Here is a 12,717-nt window from a genome sequence, read left to right on the forward strand (position 1 = left end):
TGCTATTGATCTGTTATTTTCTGTTCAATTTTTATCTATTACTAATTTCTCATCTTAACATATTGGCTCTTGGCCCAGCACGGTGGCTCACGCTTGTAATCCCAGCACTTTGGGAGGCCTAGGATTGACTGAGCTCAGGAGTTCACGACCAGCCTGGGCAACACGGTAAAACCTGTCTCTAACAAAATGCAAAAAATTAGCCAGGCGTGGCGGCGTGCCTGTAGTTTCAGCTACTTAGGAGGCTGAGGCAGGAGAATTGCTTGAACCCCGGAGGCAGAGGTTGCAAAGGTAGCAGTGAACCGAGATGGTGACACTGCACTCCAGCCTGGGTGACAGAGCGAGACTCTGTCTCACAAAAAAAACAACAAAAACCAACAACAACAACAAAAAACCCTATTGACTCTTACAAATTTCACAAAGTCCACTGCAAAATAAAGTAGGGAATTAATAAACAACTTACCTTGTTCATTTTGTTCTGTTCTTGGAAAGATGGAGACAACTCTGAAGATACAGCTAAGTTAGAAAAAGAGGAATGGGGTCATGAAAGATTAGGCCCGCCTGGCAACTCCCAGATTCTTCTGCCCCAAGAAGCCATACACACCCACTAGGTAAAATGCTCCCCCTGGGAAAATATCAATGTCCTCTGACACTTCGGAATAGGCGGTAGAAATGGTGAAAGACCACCCTAATATAACTCCAACATAATCATGTGGCTCTTGGGCACAAGATTTTTCACCTGGTGAAAGTAAATATTTACTTCCTTAAGGATTTCAATCTGCCTCGGTGTTCACAAAAAAATGTAAAATGATAATATCGGCCAAACAAGTTAATACATTTAATGAAGGAACATTAACACTAAAACCATTGTAAAAAATAGGACTAAGCTATCGATTTTCCAGTAATATTACTTAACCTCTGGTGAGTGACTCCACAGAAAGCCACAAGCGGCAGTGCTTCAAGGAAAAAATCAGTTTTAATTTCTTCATCTAACTTTGTTATTTCTCAAAAGGATGTTTTAAACTTACTTTGACATGTGGAAAAGTAGACAATACTGGCTCAGGGGTCAGGAGATGTGACTTTCAGTCTTTCCTACTAACAAACTGTGATCCTGAACAAGTCATTAACCCTGACAAACAAACAAAAAAATATATATATTTTTTTTTCTTCTAACAAATGAAGCAAAATTAGGAAATTCTTTTTTTTTCTTTTTTTTGAGACGGAGTTTCGCTCTTGTTGCCCAGTCTGGAGTGCAATGGTGCGATACCGATCTCGGCTACCTGCAACCTCCGCTTCCCGGGTTCAAGCAATTCTCCGCCTCAGTAGCTGGGACTATAGGCATGCGCCATCACGTATGGCTACTTTTCCTATTTTTTTAGTAGAGAGGGGGTTTCGCCACATTGGTCAGGTTGGTCTCGAATTCCTGCCTTCAGGTGATCCACCGGCCTCGGCCTCCCAAAGTGCTGGGATTACAGGAGACAGCCACCCAGCCAGGGCCAAAATTATGTAATTCTTTAAGATCCTTCCTGAGTGCAAGACCAAGTGAGGACAGAGGAACAGCAAATACCAAGATGCAGTGATGGACATGACCGGAGGGCAGTTAGGGACTTAGAGAGGATGAATGCAGAACTGGGAAGGAAGTCCGTAGGTCGGCGGGTGGTGGTGCGACGGCACCCGCCCTTCCCCACCCGGTACCGCGCCGCCCTAGCACACGCGCACACGCTAGACCAGACAACTGCCCCTCCCGCAAGGCTCAGCCCGCGGATCGCGCAAGCGCACATGCCCTCCTCCGGGCCCCAGCAAACAGGGCGACACACGCCGCGAAGCCCGCTCCGTACAGAGGCTGCGCCTTTGATGAACCGGCCTAGCGTCCTGGCAGACATGCTGCAGCCCCGCCCTCCCCGGCTTCCCCTGTGAGGTCCCCGGTACTCCTGGCCACCACCTGGCACTGGTCCCCTGCCGCCCGCCCCCGGAGTCGCGCGAGGTACTCTCTCGGTCCCTGCCCAACCCGCCTAGGCTTACCCCGTTTCCTCATCCGGTTGCATTAGCCGTAGAAGAGCGCACAGACCCTTGAAATCCCGGGACCGCCTCCCACGCAAAACCTGAGACAAACAAAAGGAAAGGCGGAAACGCAAAATCGCAGAAGAGGTAGCCGGCGGCCCAAGCATGCGCAGAGCCCACGCGCAAAGCCTGGCGCTGTAGGCGCCCAACCTGGAAACTAACTTTCCCGTGAGGCAGCGCGAGCAGGCCTTCGGAGCACCCCCGCTAGGCAGTGAGCGGATGCGGTCTGAATTGGTGCGGGAGCTACCCGCAGCCCTGGCTCTCCCGGGGCTCCCCAAAGGAATGCACTGAAGGGAGGTCTGTGGGCAGTGAGTGTGCAGTTTAGACACAGACGCGTCAAGGAAGGGACAGCTGCGTGTCAGTTTCACGTTAAATGTTAGGAAGTAGATCTCGATTCAGTTTAAAAGACTGACACTATCGGCGATTCTTTGGGGGGAGCGGAGGAAAGGAGGAGGTGCCTCGGAAAGCTACTTCATCAAAATCGTTAAAGCAGTAAACGGGAATTGTAGCTCAGTGAGAAAATAGACAATCTAGAAGAAGAAAATGTCACATATGATTTCCTCTGTGACATTGAAATTGCTTGACTATATGGAAATACATTTAGTCTCTCTGTACCTTTCTTAGGAAGACAAAATTCCTAAAAGAACATCAACAAATTTTTGTATTTTTTCTTTGATCTTTAGTGCATTGTGTACTTTACAAAAGCATTCTCAACTTTATCCACAGTAAGTAAAAACCTAAATGAACAGACAGTATACGTTTTAAAAAGCAGGAAAAAATGCCTCAGAAATGGCTATATATAGCTGTATCTATCTCTACATATAATATTGCTCTATTCAAAGTAGTTTGGCACCTGCTCCATGGAAATAAGACACCATGATTAAGAGTGTTCTTTAATATGTAGTAAATACAGCATTTCAAAACAGTGAGGGAAAGAATGGAGTATTCCAAAGAGCATGTCATTCTGAACAATTTGGAATATAGAGATATACATAGATCACACGTGGTAAAATTAACATGTATACAATATTGAAACATTTAAACCACTAAACGAGTATAAATTTTTGAAAATTGACATGTGGGCTAGGCACAGTGGCCCACACCTGTAATTCCAGCACTTTGGGAGGCGGAGGCAGGAGGACCGCTTGCTCCTTGGAGTTCAAGACCAGCCTGGGCACTATAAGATGGGACCCCTATCTCTACAAAAAATTAAAAATAACAATTAGCCAGGCATGTAGCCAAGCGCTTGTGATCCCAGGTACTCAGGAGGCTGAGGTTGGACGATCACTTGAGCCCTGGGTTGCAGTAAGCCATCATGGCACCACTGCACTCCAGCCTGGGTGACAAAGTGAGACTTTGTCTCAAAAAAAAAAAAAACAAAAAACAAAAAAAAACAAAAACGAAAAGGGATGTGATGCCAAAGACAGCAACTATAAATTTAGTATCAGTTACATTTTATAATACAGAAAAATAAGCAGCTCCATTCCAGCAAAACTTTTAAAGTCCATTATGATAATTGAAAGAAATGCAAATATGGCCAGGCATGGTAGCTCATGCCTGTAATCCCAGCACTTTGGGAGGCTGAGGCAGGCAGATCATGAGGTCAAGAGATCCAGACCATCCTGCCCAACATGGTGAAACCCCTTCTGTACTAAAAATACAAAAATTAGCTGGGCGTGGTGGTGTGCACCTGTAGTCCCAGCTACTCGGGAGGCTGAGGCAGGAGAATCGCTTGAACCCGGGAGGTGGAGATTGCAGTGAGCCAAGATCAGGCTACTGCACTCCAGCCTGGTGACAGAGCGAGACTGCGTAAAAAAAAAAAGAAGCAAATATTTGGGTAAAAATATGTGAAACTTTTATTGAAATTTACATTTTTAAATTTATGCTTTATATACTGAAAAGTTCACTTTATTTGGTGCATAATTGTATGAGTTTTGACAAATGCATAGATATGTGTAACCACCACTACAAGCAAGATACAAAATTGTTTCACCTCTGTCAATAAAATTCCTCCATGCTACCTTTTTAAAGTCAGATTCTCTCACCACTCTTAGTCTCTTGCAACCACTGTCTATTCTTTGGGCCTATATGTTTGCCTTTTTAGAATATTATATAAATGGAATCATATAGTATGTAGTCTTTGAATCTGGTATATTTTACTTAACACAATGCAATTGAGATCCTTCCGTGTTGTTTTGTGTACCAATACCTCTGTTTGTTTTTCTTGCTGTTAGAAACAAGTGCCCAGTACCTCAAAGAAAACCAGCACATAGGCAGAAAATTCCTAAGCAGGGCAAATTTACTTCTGCAGAAGGGTGCAGCTTGCACGAGTCACGATCACAAGAGTACACTCAGAGGGGTGGGGCAGGGGTTTTTATCCCTGATGCAGTTCCTAGCACTTCTGTGTCCCTTCACCATTGGCTGGGGTTGGACCTCACAATCGAAGCTAACTCAATTGGCTAAGGTTTAAAATTGAATAAGTCTATTAGGCGGGAAGGAAGTGGCACTGTCCATTACTAGGTGGGAAGGCATATCTGGACTTGTCTGGGCACGGCAAAGGCGGGAAGGTTGTTTACAGAACAGGTAGCTAGGAGACAAGGAAGTACAAGGAAGTAGGTCTTAAGCAACAAAGAACAGGGAACTAATGCTTTTTGAAGAGGAATGTATCACCTCTGACATTGCTGACTCCTATTTCTTGGTATGGATTTACCGGTTTCCTTATCCATTCCCCTGTCCAGAGATATACAAGTTGTTTCCAATTGGGGAAATTGTAAATAAATAAAATATTTTTAAGTTTAAGATTTGAAAAGACTGAAAAAAACACTAATATACACCTATGGTATGGGCTTGGGGAAATGCTTATTCCCAGTGTATTAGTCAGGATTCTCCAGAGAAACAGAACCAATAGGAGGGAGTAAGAAAGAAAGAGACATTGATTATGAGAAATTGGTTCACATGACTGTGGAGGCTAAGAAGTCTCACAATCTGTCATTTGCAAGCTGGAGATCCAGAAATGCTGGTGGTGTAATTCTGGTATGAGTCCAAAGACCTGAGAACCAGAGAAGCCAATGTTGTAAATCCCAGTCCAAGGACAGAAGAGGATGAGATGAAATGTCCCAACTCAACAATGAGGCAGAAAATATGGGTTAATTCCTCCTTCCTCTGCCTTGTGTTCCATCCAGGCCCTCAGTGGATTGAATGATGTCCATACACATGAGGACAGCAATCTGCTTTACTGAGTCCAGTGATTCAAAAGCTAATCTAATCTGTAAACACCCTCATAGACGCACCCATAAGTGATGTTTAATCTGGACACCCTGTGACCAAGTCAAGCTTACACACAAAATTAACCATCACAGCTATACTTTTTTTTTTTTTTTTTTTTAGTTTTTTTTTGAGACGGAGTTTTGCTCTTGTTGCCCAGGCTGGAGTGTAATGGCATGATCTTGGCTCACTGCAACCTCTGCCTCCCAGGTTGAAGTGAGGCTCCTGCCTCCGCCTCCAGAGTACTTGGGATTACAGGTATGCACTACCACACCTGGCTAATTTTTTGTGTTTTAACTAAAGATGGGGTTTCTCCATGTTGTTCAGGCTGGTCTCGAACTTCTGACCTCAGGTGAGCCACCAGCCTCGACCTCCTGAAGTGCTGGGATTACAGGCATGAGCCACCACACCCGGCCACAGCTATTCATTTTTATTATGAATTTGATTACATCTGGAGGCTCATTTTTTCCTCTCATTTCTTCTTTTTTTGTACCTTTTCCCATTTTATATTTAGTTGACACCTAATAATTGTGCCTATTTGGGGGATATAGAATGATATTTTGACGTGTATAAAATGTATAATGATCAAATCAGGCTAATTAGCATATTCCTCACCTCAGACATTTTTGTGTGTGTGTGTGTGTTGTAAACATTCAAAATCCTCTCTTCCAGCTTTTTGAAAATATACAATAAATTACAGTCAATCATATTTATCCGACAGGGCTGTGGAACACCAGAGCTCATTTCTTCTCTCTAGCTGTAATTTTGTATTCATATACCAACCTTTCCCCACTCTCCCCTCCGCATTACCCCAACACCCTCTAATGCCCGTAATTCTACTCACTTCCTCGATGAGCCCCAATTTTTTTAGCTCCCAAATATAAGTGAAAATGTGCAGTAATTATCTTTCTGTGTCCAACTTATTTCACTTAATGCATCCATGTTGTTGCAAATGAGAGGATTTCATTTTTATAGCAGAATAATATTCCAGTGTGTTTATATACCAGATTTGCTTTTTCCATTCATCTGTTGGTGGATGTTTAGGTTGATATTATATCTTGGCTATTGTGAATAGTGCTGCTATAAACACAGGAGTGCAGGTATCCCTTTGAAATATGGATTTCCCTTCCTCTGGATATGTGCCCAGCAGTGTGATTGTTGGATTGTGTGGCAGTTCTATTTTATTTTTTGAGAAACTGCCACACTGTTTTCTATACTGGTTGCACCAATTTACGTTCCCACCAACAGTGTCTAAGAGTTCCTTTTTCTATGCATCCTTACCAGCACTTATTTTTTGTATTTTTTATAGTAGACATTCTAACTAGTGTGAATGATACCGCATTGTGATTTTGATTGGCATTTTTCTGATGATTAGCGATGTTGGACATTTTTCATACATTTGTTAGCCATTTGTATGTCTTCTTTTAAGAAATATCTATTCAGATCCTTTGCCCACATTTTAATCAGATTACTTGTTTTTGTTTTTGCTTTTGCTGTCAAATTGTTTGAGTTATTTGTATATTCAGGATATTAGTCCCTTTTGGATAGTTTGCAAGTATTCTCTACCATTCTGCAGGTTGTTTCTTCACTCTCATAATTGTTTCCTTTGCTGTGCAGCTTTCTAGTTTAATACAGTCCCACTTCTCTCTTTTTGTGGTTGTTTTCTGTGCATTTATTTATTTATTTATTTAGAGACAGGGTCTCACCCTGTTGCACAGGCTGGAGTGCAGTGGTGTGATTATAGCTCACTGCAGCCTCTACCTCCTGGGCTCAAGTGATCCTCCTGCCTCAGCCTCCTGAGCAGCTGGGATTATAGGCACCCACCACCATGCCTGGCCAAATTTTGTATTTTTAGTAGAAATGAGGTTTCACCACATTGTCCAAGCTGGTCTCAAACTCCTGTGCTCAAGAATCTGCCCACCTCACCCTCCCAAAGTGCTAGGATTACAGGTGTATGCCACTGTGCCTGGCCTGTCTGTGCTTTCTCTTTTTTTTGATGGAATATTGCTGTGTTGCCAGGCTGCAGTACATTGGCATGAACTTGGCTCACTGCAATCTCCACCTCCCAGGTTCAAGCAATTCTCCTGCCTCAGCCTCCCGAGTAGTTGGGACTACAGTTGTGCACCACCACGCCCAGCTAATTTGTGTGTGTGTGTGTGTGTGTGTGTATTTTGAGTAGAGATGGGGTTTCACCATGTTGGCCTCAATCTCCTGTCCTTGTGATCCACCCACCTTGGCCTCCCAAAGTGCTGGGGGTGAGTCACCATGCCTGGCCCTGTCTGTGCTTTTTAAGTCTTAGTCATAAAATTTTTGCCTAGACCAATGCCATGAAGAGTTTTCTCTAGGTTTTCTTCTAATATTTTTACAGTTTTGGTCTTATGTTTAAGTCTTTAATCCATTTTGACTTGATTTTTGTATATGGTGACAGGTAGGGATCAAGTTTTGTTCTTCTGCATATGGATATCCAGTTTTCCCAGCACAATTTATTGAACAAGGGACCCTTTACACAATGTACATTCTTGGCATTTTAATTACACTTTAAAGGACTTATAATATTGAAATTCCACTTATATGACTTTATAATACTAAAATAAATTTGTATTGATGTATGTGCAAGTATATGTACATCTATCAGGGTTCAAATGGTAAAAGAGAGATGATTCAAGTATTACAACTGAGAGAATTTGATGAAGATTAGTTAAAGCAGGTATTTTAATGGTAAAAATGAACACTGAACTAACACAGAATGACAACATCAGGTAGCGGCTACCTGTCTAGGGCTGGGAAACAATGGAAAAGATTAAGGTCCTCAGAACCTAGAAACTCACAAGAGCGGCCCCAGAGAGCTAGAATTAGACAGACAGCGGAAGCAGGGGCAGTGCCAGGATCATGCTGGTACCTCAGGTATTCAGAGAAGAACTTTGCAGAACTGGCATTCAGACCTCCAGAAGGGCACTGTCCAGTTGCTAACTGAACTTCCAGAAAGGCATGTTGAGGCACGTTGTGTTCACCTCTGAGAGTCCTTACTGTCCAGCTGGTGCTGGCAGCCACAGTGGGATCAATGTGGAGAGTTCTGGGAGAGTTAAAAGAAGCTAGAGGGTGATCAAAATGTTCTGGAAGTAGATAGTGGTGATGGTTGTGCAACTTTGTGGCTATAATTATTATTGAATTACACACTTTTAAGGGAGTAAATTTTGTATGTAAATTGTATCCCAATTTTACAATTTTTTTTTTTTTTTTTTTTTGACAGAGTCTAGCTCTGTCACCAGGCTGGAGAGCAGTGGCATGATCTCGACTCACTGCAACCTCCACTGAAGAAGGAATTCATGAATTTTACAAGTATAATCAAAGACCACCAAGAAATTTTTACTTTTTCCTTCAAAAGCTAAGTGTAGTGTAGCACCCCCCGCCCATAGTCTATGTTAGAGAATAATATTAACTGCCGGTTTTTCCTTCTGTGCTCCGTGAGCCTTATCTGTACTCAACAGTTTCACATTCCTTGAGGCTCAGTGAGTTCCTGTTTCACCTCTCTAGGGCAGCTGCAAAGTTACAAGGTTGATAAGCATATGTTACAGAAACGTAGTTTCCCAAGGATGTGGAACATGTAGTATAGATAAATGTAAAAGACTGATCAACTGCCTTTGTTCTCCCTTCTGTAAGTAGACTTCCCGCATCACATAGCTCCCGGCCACTGACTGCTTAAAAGGTGGCTGCATTCTTTTTCCAGGGCTTAGACTTTCCTGGATGCTAGTCCTACTGAGCCAGGTGATCGCCTCAATAAAGGCTTTCCTGAACTCTATTCGGTCTCTCCCATCTCTGATTGTCCCGTAACATTTTCTGGGGGCCTGTCTGGGATTGGAGATGGCACATTTCTGTCTCCTTTGCCTGTGGGCTAAAGCCACAGGATGTGGGAGATTTTGGACCCTTGGTGCTACTGAGGAAGACTTAGCCCAGAAGGAGAACAGCTCTCCTGTGTATTGGAGCCTCGCCCTGACAGTGCAAATGGAACTGACTCAGGAGTTGCAGGACAGTCACAGAGCAGCGTGCAGGCAGAATACTGAACCATGGTAAGGTTGGGTGCTGGAAAAGCCCATTCCATAAGGACAAAAGGGGAGCTTGATCTCCTTCCCGGGAAAGACCAGTTATCCAACCCAGAGTGGCTTGGGGTGAAAGGAGTGGCCTGCAAATTTGGATGAACCTCGTGTCCCCACTAACAAGTGAAAGTGGTTTACTGGATCTGGAGACAGAAACTGGGAGTGTGTGGGTGCATGTGAACCTACCCGAGACGTGAGAAAGGCTCGTTTCATCTGATGAGGAGTCCTGGGGTAGGAGTGCTGTGTGCATGTGTGTAAATGTGGAAGCCTAACTAGGCTCACCCAGGACATGAGAGAGGCTCATTTCATCCGATGAGGAGTCCTGGGGCAGGTGAGGTATGTGAAAGTGTGTGAAAGAGACGGTCTCAGGAGAAGCCAACATGGGGAGTGATGTGGAGAGGTGCATATTTCTGAGTGCAGACTGTATCCTCTGAGGTGAGTGTGGGATGAGCCAGACCTAGGTAACTGCGTAAGACCAACAAGATTCACTTCATAGCTTTACAGCAGTAGTTGGCTGTGACCTGGCCAAGCAGCATCCAAATCTCCTATAATAGAACCCCATCTGGTGAATCTGAGAGTGAAAGTGAGAGTGAAAGTGTGCCATGAGGGAGGAAATAGGAGGAAAAATGTCAAAGCCAACTTCATTAGAATGTATATTGAAGAATTTTAAGAAAAGCTTTGATGGTAATTATGGAATGAAGTTAACACTGCAGAGGCTAAGAACACTTTGTGAAATTGACTGCCCCTCCTTTAACATAGGGTGGCTGGCTGAGGGAACCATAGATAGGAAAATAATGGGCCGAGTGTTCTCACTGGGGTCGGAGAACAGCCTGGGCACCCTGATCAGTTCCCATACATAGACTCCTAGCTGAGCATGATTCAGACCTGTCCGAAATGCCTACAGGCCTGTTTTGAAAATTATTGTAAGACTCTAGTGGCTAGTACAAAACAACGAACCACAGAAAAGACCTGCAAAGTGTAGGCCCAGGAGAAAGAGCAGCACCTCCCTCCGGAGGGTCAGACTTGGAGGAGAGTACCCCGCAAAGTTCACCACATAGGGAAGAGCCAGGGCCACTGCCTGATAAATCAAAGGAGGAACTCCAGGATGAGATTGGCCATCTCCGGTCAGGACACGCCTGAGCTATGCAGATACCCCTCAAAGAAACTAGGGGACAGATCTATTTAGATGCACAAAATGAGGTTCAAGGAGGAGAACGGCTTTATGTTTATCAGCCCTTCTCTACTATAGATATTTTCAACTGGAAACAGCATACCCCCTCCTATACAGAAAAACTCCAGGCTCTTATTGACCTGATGCAGTCCATCTTCTTAACTCACAACCCAACCTGGGCTGACTGCAAGCAGCTCCTTCTGTCACTGTTCAATACAGAAGAATGCCACGGAGTAATACAAGCAGCTCATCAGTGGCTAGAAAGCAATGCTCCAGTAGGCACAGGAGATGTCAGACAGTATGTTCAGCAGGCTTTGCCCATAGAAACTGACCCAGGCTAGGACCCAAATGAGGCACAAGGGCTGCCGAAGTTGCTGAGATACCAAGAGGCTCTGATACAGGGAATAAAGGCTGTGGGAAAAAGGCAACAAACATTGGAAAGGTTTCAAAGGTCCATCAGAAACCAGATGAAAGTCCCAGTGTGTTCTATGAGAAGTTTTGTGAGGCTTACTGGCTCTACACACCTTTTGACCCAGAAGCAGCAGGGAATCAGTGCATGGTTAATGCAGAATTCGTGAGTCAGGCACAAAATGACATTAAGCGAAAGTTGCAGAAGCTGGAGGGGTTTGAAGGTATGAACATTTCCCAGCTTATCCAGGTGGCAACCAAAGTGTTTGTAAATCGAGATGAAGAAGCAAAGTGGGAAGCCAAGCATAGAGCAAAGGAAAAGGCAGAGTTCTTGGCCACAGCCCTGGTTGAAAGAGGCTGGATTTGCAAGAGGACATGGACAATGTCGTGGATGTGGTCATGGTAAAGGACAAGCTAGGGCTAGGCCAGGTCAGGAGACCAGGACAGGTCAGGAAGGTTGGCCTAGACTAGAGAGAAATCAATGTGCTAGATGCATGCAAAGAGGGCACTGGAAAGATGAATATCCAGAGAAAGGAAAGGATAAAGGCAACAACCAGGGACAGAATGTCTGGACAAGGTCTGCTTGCACCGCTGAGCAAGGCATAGTAGGATCCGATGTGGATCTAATTGGGCTGGCAGAGCCAGTGACTACCTTGAAGACTGAAACTGACCGGGCTTCATCTCATTAGGCCCTGAGGAGTCCATGGTCTCAATGGTAGTAGGGATGGTAGTAGGGGGCGGAAAAATAGACTTTATGGTAGACACAGGTGCTGAACACTCAGTTGTGATTCAAACAATTGGGCTGTTGTCAAAACACTATGCTAATATTATTGGGGCCACAGGTATCACAAAAAAAAAAACAACAACAAAAAACAAAAACAAAAACAAAAAAAAAAAACCTTTTTTCAAATCAAAGAGATGTATAATTGTAGACTGAGAAGTCCAACACAAGTTCTCATACTTGCCAAACTGCCCAGTGCCCTTGTGGGGAGAGACTTGTTGCAAAAGCTGCAGGCTCAAATCTCCTTCACAGCAAGCAGATATATGACCTTGAGCCTACGGCAAAAGAAGGCGATGGTACTAACTCTTACAATACTCAAGGCAGAAGAGCAGAGATTTTATGAAAGTAGTTGCCAGGAGTGTGGAAAGGAGTACAGCACAGCTGAGAAAGAAAAACTGTTCAAGGACTTACTCCTTAAGTTACCAGGAATCTGGGCGGAGGACTATCCCCCAGGGTTAGCAGTAAATCAAGCACCTGTCATAGTAGAGGTACTACAAGGAACCTACCCAGTGCAGATCCATCAGTATCCCATTCCCATAGAGGCTAGCCAAGGACTTGCAAAACACTTAAAATGGTTCCTTGAATTTGGATGTGTCTCCTCGTGGAATACTCCCCTATTGCCAGTGTTAAAACCTTCTGGCAACTACCAGCCTGTACAAGATTTAAGGACAGTCACCAAGGTAGCCGCTACACTGCATGCTATTGTGCCTAACCCATACACTATGCTTGGAATACCTGCTAGTGCTGCTTGGTTCATATGCTTGGACATTAAAGATGCATTCTTCTGCATCCAGTTAGCCCCTGTAAGTTGAGACATTTTTGCCTTTGAGTGGGGCCCATCTCAGTATACCTGGATGAGACTTCCCCAAGGACTTAAAAACTCCCCAACTATCTTTGGAGAAGCACTAGCCTCAGACTTAAAGGCTTTCACACCACCAAGC

At 44.1% G+C, this 12,717-nt stretch overlaps 1 protein-coding gene across 3 annotated transcripts in view; it reads right to left on the reverse strand.

The window, feature by feature from the left end:
* The window catches only part of LOC101013730 (zinc finger protein 33B), a 46,492-nt gene extending 44,310 nt beyond the window's left edge, over nucleotides 1–2,182 (reverse strand). For 2 of the 3 annotated variants that reach the window (XM_031662025.1, XM_031662024.1), the window contains exons 1-2: nucleotides 2,020–2,182; nucleotides 461–513 (exon numbers count right to left, since the gene is read on the reverse strand). In XM_031662025.1, the coding sequence (XP_031517885.1) occupies nucleotides 461–513; nucleotides 2,020–2,032 (66 nt within the window). In that variant the 5' untranslated portion in view covers nucleotides 2,033–2,182. Of the gene's footprint in view, nucleotides 1–460; nucleotides 514–1,025; nucleotides 1,127–2,019 lie in introns of all 3 variants that reach the window. The other variant, XM_031662026.1, reaches the window with a different exon arrangement.
* Nucleotides 2,183–12,717: the final 10,535 nt, after the last annotated feature.

The sequence above is a fragment of the Papio anubis genome, unplaced genomic scaffold (assembly GCF_008728515.1).
Source record: "Papio anubis isolate 15944 unplaced genomic scaffold, Panubis1.0 scaffold353, whole genome shotgun sequence".
Lineage (NCBI taxonomy): Eukaryota > Metazoa > Chordata > Mammalia > Primates > Cercopithecidae > Papio > Papio anubis.